At 33.7% G+C, this 19,131-nt stretch overlaps 1 protein-coding gene across 5 annotated transcripts in view; it reads left to right on the forward strand.

Moving 5' to 3' along the window:
• The window catches only part of LOC131847393 (V-type proton ATPase 116 kDa subunit a 1), a 48,382-nt gene that overhangs the window by 2,516 nt on the left and 26,735 nt on the right, over positions 1–19,131 (forward strand). For 2 of the 5 annotated variants that reach the window (XM_059196967.1, XM_059196968.1), the window contains exons 2-5: positions 1,781–1,960; positions 3,186–3,314; positions 5,369–5,457; positions 6,270–6,308. In XM_059196967.1, the coding sequence (XP_059052950.1) occupies positions 1,781–1,960; positions 3,186–3,314; positions 5,369–5,457; positions 6,270–6,308 (437 nt within the window). Of the gene's footprint in view, positions 1–1,780; positions 1,961–3,185; positions 3,315–4,409; positions 4,496–4,641; positions 4,689–5,368; positions 5,458–6,269; positions 6,309–19,131 lie in introns of all 5 variants that reach the window. The other 3 variants (XM_059196970.1, XM_059196971.1, XM_059196969.1) reach the window with 3 other exon arrangements.

A 19,131-nucleotide genomic window follows, 5' to 3' on the forward strand; every position in this document is an offset into this window, starting at 1 on the left:
TTTTATGAAAATTTAAACAAGTAATACAGGTATTAAATTTCCTAAACTTCTATGACATCTAGATTTCATATGTTATTATTATTGAGTCACTACTCATTTGTGATATACCTCTAACAGTATAACAAACAAGAAAATTCGGTTTTTTACATTACACTTATTGTACTCTAATCAAACTGTATTCAGTCATGTCATGACTAACATTAACATGGTCAGATGGTGATAATTCACAAATTGAGGTCATAATTTACAAATATAGTGAATTTTTTAATGTAATGTATCTTTATTGTAAATTCACAAAAAAAGGTACAGTGGAATTAAAAACCTAATTAAAAAAGTTTATTAAAGTAACTAATTGCTTAAGCAATAAGACTGCATTTTGTATCTAGATACTATGAATATTGGTTTGTTTGGTATTTTTTTAAGGTGCAATAAATTATGAATAAAAATTAATAAATAAACAATTCACAAATTCACAATATATTTTATTATTTTGTAAGTTTGAGAATTAAAGGTATTCACACTTAATCTTAAAATATTAATATGAATAAAAAATGTCATATTTGCTTATTCCTCTTGGCTGAATCTGCATTCCAAATTGGTGATGGAATAAAAAATGTATAAGTGCTTTTATTAAATTTATTTGATTAAGTTAACTTCTATTTCTGAGTTAGAATTCTTTATGATATAATTTGTGAACTTTACTTAGGTAACCTACTTTTTTATCACTAAATAATTGGTCATGTGATGGTAAAAAATGTGACTTGTAATCTATAATTGATAATTTATTTCAGGTAATAATTTAATGTTTCAGTTGATAGATAACTAGTAATAACTAATACATATCAACTTGGTAAAAAAAATATCTTATCTGCTGTACTTGTAATTATCTTAGCTTATATAATGCTCTTTAATTGAATGTTTAGCTATTTATTTTATTGTCAATGCCCCTATAAAGCAAATATGGATGAGTTAAAATAAGGTGCAGCACCTTAGAAAAATCCCTTATCAGGATGGTGAATGGCAAATACTCACCATTCTGATGAGGGTTTTTTTTTCTGTAATACTTGTTGTATCTTATCTTATATGTTGTATATATCTTACTTTTTGATATTATATCAAACATAATAAACCTATTTTAGCTATGGGACTGTATGTCCTTGTTTTTAAAAATATTTCATTAGTTGGAAATAAATATTTTTTATTTAAATAAACTTAGTAGTAAGTTAGTTAGTTATTTATCACTCTCAAACAGTAATGTCTTTTATGCTACTAATTTGGAATGCTGTTTTCATATGGGGGAAGCCAGGAAGAGCCACCAATTATCTACATATATTAAATATTTAGGATATTTTGTTTTGAAATACAATAAAATTATATTTCCCTTATGGGGTAGGCAGAGTGAACTGACTTGCACACATCATTTCATGCCTATATAACATCTATTTATAAAGACTATTGAAGTTGGTATTTTGAATGTTTGTTAAACAGTTGTATATTCAATTTGTACATATTAAAATGGAAGGTCACATCTTATTTCTTAATGATATTAGAAATGCGGAAGTTTGTAAGTGGATGAATGGATGTTTCAAAGAGTAACTTTCACGCAAAAACTATTGAACGGATTTTAATGAAACTTTACAATAATATAGCCTTTACACAAGAATAAAACATAGTACCTATATATATATATAATAAGTGAAACTGCGGGCACTGCTAGTAGAATATATTTACCTGAATTGTCTGGACACAGCTTATTAAATAAACACTTTATTACCTTTAGTTGAACCCGGATGTGAACGCGTTTCAACGCAAGTTCGTCAATGAGGTCCGCCGCTGCGACGAGATGGAGCGGAAGCTCCGCTACCTGGAGAAAGAGATCCGCCGCGACGGGATCCCCATGCTGGAGATCCCGGGAGAGTGCCCGGAGGCACCGCAGCCGAGGGAGATGATCGACCTTGAGGTAAGTTCTGAGTTAAGAGTTAATATTTCATATATTCGTCGTCAGTTACACTTAAGGAAATTAAAGCATTTCACAGACCAATAGTAATTATTGTGTCGTCATAATTTCCTTCTACCACTGTCTGATCTTTATAAACTTTACATTATTCTCCTTAAATGAAAGACTAAACTTAAAGATCAATTTTCAAATTTTTCTTTAAGTTTAGTCTTTCATATTTATGAAAGATTTATGTCATCTTTCACATCGTCCTCGTTTTCCTCGTTATGATCTTTCTAAAACATGTTAACTTCGCAACTTTTTTATTGTTTACTTTTTTATTTATTAGTCATTTTTGGTCACCTCATGCACCCCAAGAATTCCCAAGAACATTAAAAATTAGGATATTTATTTTGTGTTTATAGAATAAATATCTTAATTTATAATCTTAATTTTACTAAACGTAACAGCGAGTCTTGTTTGAATGCATTAGTTTACTGTTTTGCATTGAAAGCTCCAAACATTAGCTAATCACAACTACAATTATCTAATACCTATATATCTAAAAACTGTTATACAACACTATTCACGCGTGTGTCTGAGTCCAGACTCACGCTAGACAAACAAACAAACGCCTAACAGTTGCGTTCCATCACGATACAGTAATTCTTTTTGAAATAGAAACATTACAATTTCTTTCCATTCAAAATGTCTTCCATTATTTTGAACAATAATCCTGTTCAAAAATTAACAGGATTTGTTAACCCTTGGCATTTTTAACTTATCATCAATAGTGAAATAGAACTATAAACCCATCTGCGTTAACAGTGCTCTAATGGAGGCTGAATAGAGAGAGTATGAAATCATGTGATTCATCCCATTGTGATATATTCACCAGAAATTAACTGCGGTGACTAGGTGTTATCAAAGTGATTATATTTGAATGTCGATCTGAAAATATATGTATATTGTTAGAAAAAGGACTAATTGACTCCAAATTGACTGTAGGTACTGTAATTATTATAATTTTGGACTATTATTCTCATGCCTATGAGATGGAAAGGAACATTATTATTTTCAAAGGCGAATATTGAATATTATGTTAGTTAGTATATTTCGATTATAATGGAGTTATGTAGACAAAATAGACTAAAGTACTTTAGAAACTTTAGTACCACCTTTCCATATATTCTTACATCTATATTTCCACTTTCCTGTGGACACAGTGTAATAATAAACCATACTTTAGGCCACCTTCGAGAAACTAGAAAATGAGCTCCGTGAAGTGAACCAGAATGCGGAGGCCTTGAAGAGGAACTTCCTTGAGCTGACCGAACTGAAGCATATTCTTAGGAAGACACAAGTATTCTTTGACGAGGTAAGTGCAAAATACAAGTCTTGCATCGAAAAATGCAAGAACAATCAGAGAAATATTACAAAGTGGTATAATCATATGTAAATAATAGCATTTTTGATGAAGGTAAAATTGGCAACACTGTCTTATAAAAATCAATAATTACACAGCAAACAATTAATGCCACGCGATTCGACACAAATCACATGATTTCCAATCAATTACTGTCGAATACGCTGATGCCTATTTACACTGACGCAACGAACTCCGTCACTCCTGTCGACCATTGTAAATTAATTAGATTTTCGTCCGATAAGATAATCCATGTTCCGTACACTAAAATCAACATCGTAATTTGTTACGACCACGACGGACGTAATTTCTGTCTCCACATTTACAATTCATTATGATTGATAGAAACTATGCATAGCAAGCGAGGCTGTACTTTAATCCTAATTATGTTCAAGTTATGTACATACAGTAGGATGAGGTAAAAAAACCTATAAATGAATGTCAATGGCACTGGCGCTAAGTGTGAAGTCAAGGCTAGAATTGCTGTTGTAGAAAAAATTAGCTCAACGATCGATTCCAAATTTTACTTTATTTGATCTCATCTTTTCTTTATTTATTGTTCTCTTGTTTTCAGTCAATGTCTCATTAATATTATATTTAAATTATTACTGCTAAGTTATATTATCTAAGTAACAAGCACTTGAATAACAGTTATATAATTGAGTATTACTAATTCATTTATTAATTGGATTCTCACACTGCGAACATAATTTTCTTTTTAATCAAGGTCGTGGGTCTTCCTACTACTTTATTTTAAATCGATATCATCAAAATTTGGACTTAAACCAACAATAATCAACGACTGGATCATCCAGTTGCGTTTTTGAGTAAGTCAATGACGTCACAACGTCAATGTCACATCGTACTTTTTTTACGCCACCATAAAGTGGAAACGGCAAATGATGTTAATTTATGTGTATTATAATTAGTGTCTACTAGTATATTAGTTTAATGTCTTCATGGTCATAAATCAAATTTCCCACGACTGTGACATTGACATTGGCTCGTCATTGACCTTGTCGCAATTTTGGCGTATGTGTGTACAAGATGGCGGACCCGTCGCGTGAGGAGGAACAAGTGACCCTACTGGGGGAGGAGGGACTCATGGCGGGAGGGCAAGCGCTCAAATTGGGGTATGGACCGATTGTTTACAACCGCTCTGTGACGCTCTTTGACTTCTACGTTACAGTATGTGATAGGTCTCGTGTATGGGGTGGTTCGATCCAATAGCGATTAGCGTCGAAGTCAAAGTATGTCTAGAGCGTTATTATTTTTGCAGCGCTTGTACTGTGACGCTGATACGGGAGTCTACCGATCACCACTCAGGCAAGCATTGGAGTCGGCCGGTTTATAGTATATCATCAACATAACCACTCTCTTTGACTTCTTGTGTGATGGAATGATAGCTTAGCATAGAGCAGACCCCACCCCCCAAGTCGTCAGTCCCAATTTCGCGCTTCGTGATATAGTGCGAGCGACAGAAGCGTGCTAACCAAGCTGCCTGAGTGAGTTTCAACTAACACGTTTCCCCGAAACATGATTTATTTTTGAAGTCCATCCGAGTCGTCGAAAGCGAGCGTGAAAGTTATTATTGTTTTATTTTCTGTTTTCATTCCTTCATGCTTTATGTACACATGTCATGTGCATGCCATTATTATTTTATGTTCTTGTACGAGTAGCATAGTATGTCACGATCAAACAACACTTGCGAGCTGATTAGTTTATCTCTTATTTACATATGAACTTACACCGTAATTTGGACACGTAATAATTATATTGAGTAGCAACAAACTAACAATACAGGATGCTTTATTGAATGTTGATTAGCGATAGCTAGGTAACAGCACACGTACAGTTCGCGTAGCTCCAGAATGTTTTTCCACAGCGAACCGTTGGTGCTACTTTTTTACTACAACAGACAATGGAACATGCCTGCGTCACATATGTATCGGGCTTATTGTATCCGTCCTGGGCTATGTCTGTATTTGTCTATGTTTGTCCGATAGCACGAGGGTGGTGCCAATACCACTGAGTCGATGACGCGCGCGCTGATATCCGACGACCCGAACAGACATATTGGACACGTCCAACTAGGGTATGTATGCGTGTGTACATACTACACTAGCGAGACCCTCCCACCGACACGATTTGAACGATACGAACAATTAAACCGTAGTTGGAATTAAATTTGAAGCATCAAATGTTGTAAACGAACTTGCAGAATTAAATTGTTGAGTATATCAACTACAGTTTAAATACGATCACTGAATCTGGCTTCCTAAATCACGTTTCATGTGTACGTCACGTCTGTTTGGGTGCATCACAGGTTATTTATCATAACGCTGAAACGTTTGCAATTAATGACTACGATACGTACACACACAGACGCGGCACATCATTCTCAATCAAGGTGTTCATATAAAAAAGACAGCTTTATTATTTGATAAATTTTGTCTACGTCTACCATATGTTTACATTGTTTACGCTGTTGTTATGAAATTTTACGTTTTTACAACATATCATGTGGATACCAAGGACTTGATGTACGTGACTGTAGATTCGTTTAACATTGTTATATAACAAAAGACAATAAAAATTACTAAAAAATTAAAGAATTTAATGTAACGCGATTTAGGACCAGAGCTTGTTAACTTACATCGACAATATTAAATTAAAAAGAATAATGCATGCCAAAATTACTTTTGCAAAATTTGTAAATATGCCCCCTGTTGGAATCAATTGATGATAATCTCAACTCAGAACTGTAATGAACTCTCTTAGATCAAATAACTATGGAATATATATTGAATAGGGTAACATTGTTGCCAGTCCCTAATAATTACTATTATTATATTTAGTAGTTGTATCGTATAATCGCTAATTTGTAATGCTTGATCTATTCTCTAGTTTACGGGATAAACAAGAATCTTTGGAATTCCTGCCCTGGTTAGTAGTGTACATTGTATTATTGTAGTTGAAATAAGTAGTATGTGGAGGGATCTGGTAAATTATATGTTTGTCTGTGATATCGGAGAATGTGCAATGCTTGGACAGGATTCAACATGGCCTTTCAATTTTGTCAACACATGGGGAGACAATGGAATGAACATGTGATAAGATAATTGTGAACTCACAATCACGTTGCTTACTAACACTTCACTCCAATGCCACAGTAACTTATTATTAAACATCATAAATGTGCGTTGTGAAGGTAGCCTGGACTTCAAGAATAGATAATGGCTCTAGGTGCGAACATTGTAAATGCTGTAAACTATTTATAATTTTTCACGCAAACTTTCCTTTCACTATCTCACCATTCTGTGTTATATCATTCTCATCCATGGGATATTTAATTGAATTATATGCAAAAGAATCTTACTTTGCACTGAACATACTTAAACGATATTACAATTGTTTATTTTTATTTGTATTTCTATTGTTTAATTACAGAGCATATTATCAAAGAAGATTATAGGGTATTCGTATGTCCTCGTTAAGAACAATTGTCTTGTCAAACAATGACTGGCATGAGATTCAATTTTCCGTGCATATTAAAAATATCTTAACGCTACTCTGATATAATATTTAGAAATAATTAAATAGTGAAACGAAAGTTATGCGAATGGAATTTCGTCCACCTTTTTTTTTAAAGTTCTAACAGCGTCTTGGTACGAGTGTCTTAGATATTAATTTCACTTTGTGTATATTTCCTTTTATTTCAGCTTTCCCGTGTTATTCAATCCTTTTATATCGTATATAGGTCATCATGAATCTCTGTATCTGTATCTATTTTAATTTTATTAGTACAGAACAGAGAAAATACGCGTTTTACCACGGCTTCGTTAGTTTGTGGAACAAAACTGTCGTTTCTCTAATAGCCTTGAATTGGTCAGATACGGTTTGCGCTAAAATTTATTATAAACGTAACACTATCCGTTCATATATTATTAGACGTGATAACTTGTTAGTTTTTTTATTGTTAGAAAGAGAAATTATCTTTGACTTTTTTTTCACATTTTTTCCTTTATTCAAAATATATTCAGGATTTTTCATAACGCTATTTCCTTAGTCTCTGTAAATGATGAATACTAGATCTATTTAGACGAAGAATGTCAGATGTGTCACTATTAATTACACATTCTCCAACGTGCAGGTATTACTTAATTGAATTTATTTCGTATATACTTATTTTATAAGGTTTATTATTGTCTGTTTTTTTTTCATGTCGTTTTCCATAAATTAAACACAGTATCTAATGTTTCGCTGCGTACCACTCGCAGATATCGCACAAGTTCTTTGTACTGACAGTATGTTATCGTATGTACATACACTTTGCATCATAATAACTTTAAAGAGATGTGACGACTCTTGTTAAATGGTTATTAATAAGCTATCATAAGAACTATTGTGCCATCCACAATAGGAGGCGTGATGGCATAAAACACATTGTTCAGATTGTTTCTTATTCTAGTTTACTTATTACTATTACGTAGTTTATTCTATTTGTTTATAATGATAAAATCTTTAAATAGTCCCAATAATTGGACAATACGGTTTGCAACGTAAAACTTTAGGAAACGCCCTCTGGAAAGCAAAGCATGGGAATCCACAAATACCGTGATATCTTACTAATATTATAAATGCGAAAATATGTGTGTAGATGGATGGATGTTTGTTACTCTTAAACGGATTTTGATGAAACTTTACAGTAATATAGCTTATATATCAAAATATATAGGCTATAATAATTAATATAATATAATATAATAATAAGTTGCGGGAACATAATAAATAAATATATTCTGGTTAGAACGTATTTCTTGAGGATGGTGGTGCTGTTATTGTTCAGCTTACGATGCAAAACATTATTGTTGAAATCAATGAGAATTTGTTTTGTGTTGTTAAGATTATTTCTATCAAATTTTATTGTCATATCAGATCAGTTCCCGTGACTAATGTTTGGTATAATCCATCACGTTTTATCATCGTTAATAAGCCCGTCAATGTTTGATTTCTTCAGGAACATTCTAATATCTGAACAGCGAATATCCCGTGATTTTCGATAAATTTGATTACGACAATATGCATAATAATGATGTAACACAAACGTAGAGCAATGGAAAAATTTTATTGGAATACTGCAAGGTGATTGATAAAGATTTACTTCAAGGCAAAAAATTTATTTCTTATCTATGCTCGCCGTTAATCAGGATTGACTTTTCAAGTCTATGACTCCCGTAAACACATATTCTAGAATTAATTTTCTATTTGCCATGTTCCTTTTATTCCTAGTATTATCTGTCTGAGAATATTTTAGGAAATGTGTGTATGAATGTGGTTGGTTATAAGGGCAGAGGAAGAGATGGAGGGCCGAAAAAGGACTGTCTGAAAGATGATATAGCAAGGGAGTAAATAACGATGACTGCGATCAGGGATGAATGGAAGAGAAAAACATATTACGCCGACCCTAGATAAATGGTATGGTATAAGGATGAGTGAAGGTGAGTTTGTCAGTGTGTTTTTGTTTGTATTCTTAGAAAAAAGGGTATTTTTTACCACATTTTTTTTTTCTCTTCAAATATCACTTCGCTAAATCACTGGGGTCACTTTTCTCGTGATTTATTCTTTTGTACATAACGAGTGACATCCGAATTTTCTCCACGTTTGGTTAGGTTAGGTTATTTATGTAAGACATTTTAACCGCTTATGAACTATGTTAAGTTTTTTTATTAATATTATACCTACCGGTCCAGTTTAGTATATATATATATATATTCAATTAGAACAAACTGATTAAATGGGATTCTTGGGATGGTGATTTAGATTTTAGATTTTAAAATGTTCGAAAACGTAAAAATTTTAATAATTTTTTTAGATAAGATTTGAAATGTTTATGGCAATTTTTGTGGTAGTTTTATATTATAAATAACGTATTAGTTTACTCTAAGAGAGCTCTTTCCTATTTTTTACTGTCTGTCAAGTTTTTTTATTAATTATATACAGGATATGGTTTCAATCGAGAAGACCTACAAAAAATCACGTTTTTTTTTGTAAATGCAGCATGGTATAATTGTTTAATTATTTTTTAAATGGATACAATATGCGGATGTTGCATCATTGCGTTAGTAAACTCTCATAATACTCATGTACTTAGTTGTATCTACCTACTCACGGTACATTGTTTGGTTGAACAAATGAATAAGGATCCGGGCTAGGCCAGAACCGTTTGTATGAATCAACGGAGCATTTACAAACCAGTGGGTGTCACGTGATAAACATAAATATCAGTGTCGCATACATGCAGGTATTTTATTTGTCTAACAAACTCTCTGACGCATACATTTTGATATAATAATAATAATATATAAACACATACACACACACAATATCATGCACCCACACACACAACACACACACACATTTTATTGTAAATACATACATAATATAGATAGCAAATACCCAGACCGATATTAACAATCATACTCGTCAATACAAATGTTTGTACCGTGCGAGGAACCGAACCCGCGACCATCGGAAGTAAGGTCCACCAAGGCCGTCTATTGATTTTATACCTTTTTACCAAAAATTTCGCGAACGGAGGTGTACGTAATTTTGCACACTTATAGTTTATATAGAGACAGAGTGTAGGATGTCTATACTTTTATTTTTTTTAATTAAACATTCTTTATGTCACGTTACATAAAAAATAAACATTCCACAAACTACCCTGTATTTGACAGACAGTTATTGTGAAGTCTGTGGTCAAATTGAGAACAGATTAATGTTATTTGTCTATAGTCTTACTGAATGTTAAATTAATGAACTGTCTTCGGAGGTTTTCTCGAGAGACAACAGCATGGGGTTTTTCAACTAGGCTATATTAAGGTTTCTTGAGGGTCGACAACGCGCACGTGACACCTCTGGTGTTTCAGGCGTCCATAGGCTACTGTAATCCATTACTATTAGATGGACCGTATGTTTGTTTGCCACCTACGTAATATATAAAATTCAATTATTATATTCAACTATATTAAGGACCGGCAACGCGCACTTGACACCCCTGGTGTTTCAGATGTACATAGGCTATCGTAACTGTTTACCATCAGATGGGCCGTATGCTTGTTTGCCACGTACGTGGTATAAAAAAATGTGGTCGAATTTTGAACACTGAGCGACCATAGTATCCTTTTGAGATGCAATAACACTGGCCATACTATAACTGTATCATTCATTCAATTTTTTTTAATGAACAGTTATGTGCGAACGTCGACCTACGTCGTGACCGCCTCATTGACACCCGATCGGTACATACAATTGCGAAATGATCTCCTCAATTAGCATTTTTAGAGATTCTTCCAACTGATGATGTCATTAGGACAAATTTTTAGCGTTCCCTAATATATATATACTAGCTGTGCCAGCGGATTCACCCTCGTGAAATGTATAGCCTATCTGTTATTGTGATGTATAAGCTATATTATTGTAAAGTTTCATCAAAATCCGTTCAGTAGGTTTTGCGTGAGAGAGTAATATACATGCATCCATACTCATCTATATCTTATTACTATTATAAACTTTCGCCTATAGTCGATCAAGTTTACAGACCCCTGGTTGAGAACCAGCGGCTCGTATTACTGTACAATTTTGATTTAACGACAAATAAAAATTATTTGTAATTTTAAATCTTTCGCTAACTATATTAGCGAACAGGAGTAAACTTCTCTAGTCTAGTAGGTCTAGTTTGAGAACCACTGGCCTAGTATTACAGTACACGGCAAACAGTGTTAGTAAATTGACCAATTGTACGTCAATTGTATGTCAAGTTGAGGATTCTGTTTTAAATTGTAATGCAGATGTGGTGTCTAATTGTACAGTGATAAAATTACGGCAAACGATAGTAAATAAGTTATTATCAGTTACTGTACAATTTTAATTTAACGACAATTTTATTTGTAGTATTTAATCTTTCGCCGGCTATATTTTGGCTATAGTGAACAGGTTTATAGATCACTGGTTGAGAACCACTGACCTATATTACTGTACAATTTTGATTTAACAACTTTAAATGTTTCGCAGACTATATTTTGGCTGTAGCTATCCTGTGGTTTATAGACCACTGGTTGAGAACCACTGACCTACATTATTATACAATTTGAATTTAATGAAAAAATAATAACTATTTTTACTATAATTTTAAAAATTTTAATACGCTAGCTATATTTGAGCGAATTGTAGTGAACAGGTGTAGTTTGAGAACCACTGGCCTAGGCCTAGTACTAGTAAATTGTTACACCGCTGGGTTAAGGTCAAGTTGAGGATTGTGTGTTAAATTGTAATGCAGATGTGGTGTCTAATTGTACAGTGATAAAATTACGGCAAACGATAGCAAATAATTTATCAGTTACGGTAACATTATCGTTGTCTAGATTATTACGTAATATGGCGGTGTAGTTTCCGTATTGTAAAGTTACGTATTATTAAATTTAAAACTAGCTGTGCGTGAAATTTATTTTATTTAATTCAGGCTACATGGTCCATATTTTTTGTCCCCCGTCCAAAACAAACGAGGATCGAAATTACGAGGGCCTGGGATGAGGTTCGAACCCCTATCGGTGCTATCAGACTAAAGTATCCGTCAGGCAGGACTTGGCCTTCCGCCGCTCCATAAGTGCTAGGATTTGGATAAGTGCGTATTTGGAGTACCATCTGCACTCGCCCTCTATCGTTCGGTGAGGCTGTAAAGCCCATCAGCATTACAGTAGTCTGAAAATGTAATCAAACTGGCGACCACTTGCTGCCGCTAGTGGAACGCTGTTTGATTTTTAGTGGCTAAAAATCCCACAACTGACTTGACCACTCTTCGACGGGTCGATGTTCTTTGGAAGTTTTTCCATAAAAACATACACATATCGTTTTTAGAATTTAAAATCCAGAGTCATCAATATGACTATAATTTTGTGTACATGCCTATATTGGAGGCTTTCTTCTGTAGGTGTTTTTCATTATTCTTATATCAATTATATGCTATTGATTGTTAGTTTCTCATTAATATTATAAAGTTTGTAAGTAAAGTACTAAACTGATTAAAAAACACATTTTACTAATACAAGGCTGTAACGTTACGCTACGACCATTGTTTTTTATGGATGATAATGGAATGGTGCATCCGCTTGCGCTAACGGTTTACGCTGGCGGAGCACCAGTGGAAGATGATAAGATGAGCATGAGGTCAGGTCAGTTAGCCCATCGTGACAAATTCACCAAGAATTTATCACGATGGTTTCCAGGGGGATCCGCGTGGAGGTCAACCTGACATGGTACATTGCTAGTAATGGGTTCATTAGTCCACATTACTGACAATCCCATTTCCCCCCACATGATCCATATTATAAATACTTTGTGAGTATGGATGTATGTTTGTTACTCTTTCACGCAAAAACTACTGAACGGATTTTGATGAAACATGGAATAACATATGGCTATAAATTATCCGCGGGTGAAATCGCGGGCATAGCCAGTATATATATATAATATATATATATATATAACGTGATCATGACATTACGGAAGAGATGCTAAACGCTAAGATGTTTTATAGTGTACAACGTGCTAATTACCCGACTGCTACTATGAAAAAGTATTATGAGTTTAGCAGACCTGATAGCCGAATACCTTTCGATTTCTAGCACGGTATAACATGAGTATGATTGCATATTATATATTTTAAAATATATATATGTATGATAGTAGCCGATTCTCGGACCTACTGATTTATTTATTATGCCTATAAAATTTAATAAAAGCCGGCCAAGCCGTTACGGAGCAGTATGGTAACTAATATTGTTACACGAGAATAATAAGCTCGAGAGCTTGGAACTAGATGGCGCTGTGTGAACTATGCTGAGATATTACTTTTATATTTTATAACTATATCCATACTGAGTTCTGTTTTAAGAACTATTAGTTTATCTTGAATTTATCATAATCGTATTGTATAGGTGGTACATACAGTCACTTAAATATTTATTTTCTTTGTTTCAAATATAATATTTATTACACGTTACGTAATTGAGCCCAGGACCTCTGTTACGAACCGGCACTAAAATCACTTAACTGTCGAGGCATAATAGCTGTGTTCCATTATAATATAGCACTATTAACCTTGTACAAACCTTTGGATAATGATTGAATAACCATTATATACTTGATGTAAATACAATTTACGACAGCGCTACCGCAACAGTTTACAAGCCCTCATAAATGGCTTATTAGGACCAGTGTTGCCAGATTTGTGGTTGTCCTCCCATATTTGCGGAGGAAAAATTTAAGTTAGGAAGTACCTACACTTTCTAACTAAAATTTTTGAAGTAGGAAAACCACAAATCTGGCAACACTGGTCCTAATAAGTCAATTATGAGGGCTTGTAAACGGTCTTATAGCTTGTTAAAAGCACTAAAAACAACAAACAGAATGATAGTTTAACAGCCTCGTGGTTTAGTATACCGCTTTACTATCCGATGGGATGCGGGTTCGATTCCTCGCACGGTACAAACATTTGTATTCATGAGTATTATTGTTTTTATCGGTCTGAGTGTTATCTATGTGTATTTATTTACATGAAAAAATGTGTCCATTTATTTATGTCAGTTGTCGAGTACCCATAACACAAGCTCTGCTTAGCTTGGGACTAGATGGGGTTGTGTGAATTGCCCTGCGATATTATATTATGTGTGTATATGTGATATGTATTATATCATGTTCCACACAGTTCATCCATCTTTTCTTCGATCCTCCTCTCTTTACCTTCTTCTATTTGCAAGATAAATTAGTACCCAAATGTTACTTATTTTTCAAGTGATATATGTATGATGGGAGCCTTTTTAATATTATTAATACATTAATTTATAATATCGGCTTTTATCGTTCAAAACCTTTTTTGTTTTTAAGTAGGGTGAAGCACATGTTAATAAGGCAACAATATATAGTTTGTTAGTTAGAACAGTTTCTAACAATATTCGAGTTAATAACGCGAGTATTAATATACAGTCGGCTGACTACTTTATTACTTTGTTATAAATATCGTTTATGATAGTGGAAGTTTTTTTACTATCTCAGTAGTATTAAAGTGTCCATTATATTTTTTGGCTGACTGTACCAATTGGTCCTTCATCCAATCCATTTCATCCATTCAAACAGGGATCGAAATTACGACGGGCTAACCCAAGGTTCGAGCCCCATTGTGGTGCCTTGAGACTAGTTGTATCCGTCAGGCGGGATTCAGCCTTCAGCCGCTCCATAAGTCCTTCCGCGGATTGGGAGTGCCCTCTTCACTCGTCCCAATTTATATACGACTAGCTGTACCCGCGACTTCGTCCGCGTGGACTGAATTTTACTTTATTTTTCCTAAAATAAAAGTAACCTAAGTTACTCCTTATTACATCAGCTACCTGCTAAGAAAACTCCCGTCAACATCGGTCCAGCGATTTCAGAGATTAGCCGGAACAAACAGAGACAAAAATTTAAAAAAATATATATATATAAGGGGCAAGTGCCAACTGCACGTGCCCCACTAGTTAATTATTCACGACAACATAAATGCATCTAAGTATTTCAGTGTACTATCAAGTACTTCCATACTTTTGTACTTCCATACATGTGTACTTCCATTGACTTCCTTCTTATGGTCGCGTGACGTAGAATGGCGCCCGTCGGCGTCGCCTTGGCCACATACCAACATCGGATGTCTGCGTAAACAGTTTATATTTGACTGTCGGTTTCTGCCTTCTAGAATTCTAGTCCTAACGATCTGTTTTGGTCTGGATCACATGGAATTAGATAGGGAGATATCGTTGTTTCGGATTAGTTTATTTTTTATCGGTAACAATAATAATAACCCTGGATAATTCACATAGCACCATCTAGTCCTAATTTAATCAGAGCTTGTGTTATGGGTACTAGACAACTTGTATAAATATATCATACTCATGAATACAACTGTTAGTACCGTGCGAGGAATAGAACCCACGAATATCGGAAGTTAGACAGTGTGTTAAATCGCTACATTATCAAGGCCGTTAATCCACAGTGTTTCCATCACTGGTCAAAATCATTTTTTTTTTGCTATATTTGAACTCACGACATTTCTATCGGATAGTAATCCACTAGGCCATGACGTTCTCAAAAAATATGATAAAGCTTAGTTAAGGCGACACGTGCCACATTCACTGTTTTTTTTTACAGTGAAATACCCTTAAATATCTCGACAATACTGTTTTATCATTACATAATCAATTTCATACTACCATTTCCGCGATTTCGATGTTTTTTCGCTTATCATTTCAACTGATAAAAGGTACATACCTACAGTCTAACATTATACAAATACTTGAATTGTTATACACTTGTTCAAATTAACATCGTTTACTTACCGTAACCATTTCGTCAATAAGCCAATAAGGCTACCGTGCTATAGGAGTATAGGGTACAGAGGCAGGACCTATTTATTCTCGATTGACTTCAAATACAAATGAAGTGTCATCGGCACACAGAACTGAGTCTGCTATTTTTACCACCATGTAAGGAAGGTCATCTATGTAAACAAAAAATAAAAAAGGACCTAGAATAGATCCCTGAGGGACACCCTCTTGACGGTAACTTCTTCAGACTTTACAACCATTTAATTCAATACATGATAGCTACCATAGAGGTCACATGATGATGTAATATCCATGGTACTCCTAATAAACTCCTAAAAAAAATTTGTAGCTAAGAATAATCTCGATGACATAAGCTTTCAAATAAATAAAAATCAGAATTGGTGTTAGACAGATCGAAAGCATTGAAGTAAGTGAATTGACAATATTTTTAATTTAGTCTGAACCTTTCTAGCCAATATTTATCAATATTGGTCTCTTCGTTTAAGAGTTACTGTGACTCAGATACGTCAAACTTGTAACACCCTTGTTTCTACGTCGGAGGTTAAAAAATAGTGTTACAGAACATTCGTTATCTAATTGATCCATACTTGGATTGGTAGATATTTCCTATTTGTATATAGTCTTCAAATAAGGTCTGGCTTTTTCTCACCTTTATTACATCAGGTCCATTCGGTAGCTACTGTGCCTCAGACACATACACACTCCAAACTTATAATCACTTCTCCTTTTACGTCCGAGGTAAAAATAATGTTACAGAATATGTTTTTTTTTATTCCACTATGATGATGGCAAACAAGCAAACGGCCCATCTGATGGTAAACGGTTACTGTAGCCTATAGACGCCAGAAACACCAGGGTGTCAGGTTCGCGAAACCTTAATATACCCTTGTTGAAAAATATACCATATCTATATTCTCTCTCTCTATATAATTTAAACGTAATTGGGCTTTCAGATATTTATTTCTTATTTGTATATAGTTTTCTCATAAGGTTTCACATTGTCTCACTCCTATTACAATAGGCTAGCCTCAGACACATATATTCGTAACGTTCAGACACATACATATAAAATTATAAACTAGGAGTATGGTAACTAAAATTGTGACACGAGAATCTTATATATAATATATATATATATCCTGGGTATTTTATCACCTTTATTGTAGTGGTCACGTACGTGTTTGTGCAGCATTTTGAATAAGAATTATGCGAACTATGATAAGTGGTGATTTCAAATGTGGTTTACATATCAATTACATATGTGTCATGTGATTTTGCTCTAATTATGTGATTAAACTTTTATGTATCGCAACATATCCTTATTGGAGGCTAGCTGTGCTCGCGGTTACACCCGCGTTAGATTTCAATAAAAAATAATGCCTATGTGTTATTCTGATGCATAAGCTGTAAAGTTTTGTAGGCTACCAACCTCCTTGCATTAACTAGCCATATAACACAAACACATTTAATAAAAAGTATATTGTCAAAATGTCAAATTAATTCGGTTGCAAATTACTGATTTAAATAACTTGTTAAATTAATTATTATTTGTTATTTTTAATTCTGATATTATATACACCGTCATATATTCAATATTTTATTAATATAACTCCTTCTGTATATCAACACGCCAACCTAACCACAGTTTCATCAAAATCGTTTTTGCGTGAAATAGTAACAATCATCGATACCAATAAACTATCGCATTTATAATATTGTTCAGACAAGTGACACGCGATTTCCTGTGTAAATTTCGATGTACCATTTTTTTTTATTTATATAATTCAATCAGTCTTCCAGACTATATACAGATCGAGATGCTTAGTTTTTTTTTATATGACGATGATGGAAATCAATACACGGCCAGTCTGACGTTGAATGGTTATCGTATCCTATAATTTTACCGTATTATTACTTGTCCTTCTTCAAGCTATATTCAAACTTCATTTTCAAAATTAAAAAATCATTTATTCATGGACATTTTAGCCGCTTATGAACGTCAATTTTTTTCCCTACAGTCCAGTTCAGTTTTTTTTAAATTTTTTTTATTATATACTACGATGGTGGCAATCAAGCATACGGCGCATCTGATGGTAAACGGTTGCCGTAGCCTATGAACGCCTGAAACACCAGGGGTATCACGTGCGCGTTGCGGACCCTTAAGAAACCTTAATGTACCCTTCTTGAAAAACCCCATCCTGTAGTATATAAATCCAATTGAGAAGAACTGGCAAGCAACTCAATTGAATATTTTTTTTATACACTGACAGACAAATGTATTAGCTCGCAACTAAATGTATTAAAGCTAGAAGTATTTTACATAGAACTTCCTTATTTCAATGCAAATAACACGGCTACTTATTTTTCATCTTATTGTAATTTTATCTGTCTGTTTCCTTATGTGACTTATGGGATTAGGCACCACAGTACTGCTCGTACCAATTAGTATCTGTATACCCCGTGTTGGAAACTGTTTTACATATATTTTTTATTGTCTACTAGCTGTACACGCAATTTCGTCTGGAATTCAACCTTATTTTTCTAAAGTAAGGGAAGCCTAAGTTACTCCTTATTACATCAGCTGCCTGTCCCGTCAAAATCAGTCCAGCCATTACAGGGTTTAACTGGAACAAACAGACAGACAGACAAAAATTGTAAAAAATGTTATTTTGGTGTATGTACTGTATTTATGTTCATATGCATGTATTATAGTAAAAAACGGTTATTTCAATATTACAAACAGACACTCCAATTTTATTTATATGTATAGATGTTTTTTTATAACTATATTGTTTTACATATATGACATAAGTCAATATAATATTCTGTAACTATATCGGTCCCTTTTTTTGCACGTCTCGTCTTGATCTCCTTCCTTCACACTCAGATCAATCATACTCATATAATAATTTTTATTTCTATTAATACCTAACTACTCTCTTTCCTAAGGTAGACAACCTTAGGAAAGAAAGAAGGAAGAGACTGCGTTAACAAAAATACCACCTTTTGTATCTTCTTTTTTCTTTAATGTATTGTTATATATTATTTTTCTTTTTATGTATCTACTTCTAATATTGGTGCAATAAAGAATTATAAATAAAAATATATTGTTGTACCGTGCGAGGAATCAAACCCGTTCGTCGCACATACAAAAACGTATTATTTATTTATTTATTTATTTATTTAAGATTATGTAATACTACAGTGTGCTAACCTGCGCCATTTAGTAAATACAGAATAGGAAGTTACCATGACAAGTTTATCAAATCTGATATATACACTATGAATAAACATTCATTTTTTTTATCATTATTTTCTGAAGGATCTTTTTA

This window comes from Achroia grisella, unplaced genomic scaffold, assembly GCF_030625045.1.
Source record: "Achroia grisella isolate CSIRO2021 unplaced genomic scaffold, CSIRO_AGI_Agris_v1 utg524, whole genome shotgun sequence".
NCBI classification, from domain to species: Eukaryota; Metazoa; Arthropoda; class Insecta; order Lepidoptera; family Pyralidae; genus Achroia; species Achroia grisella.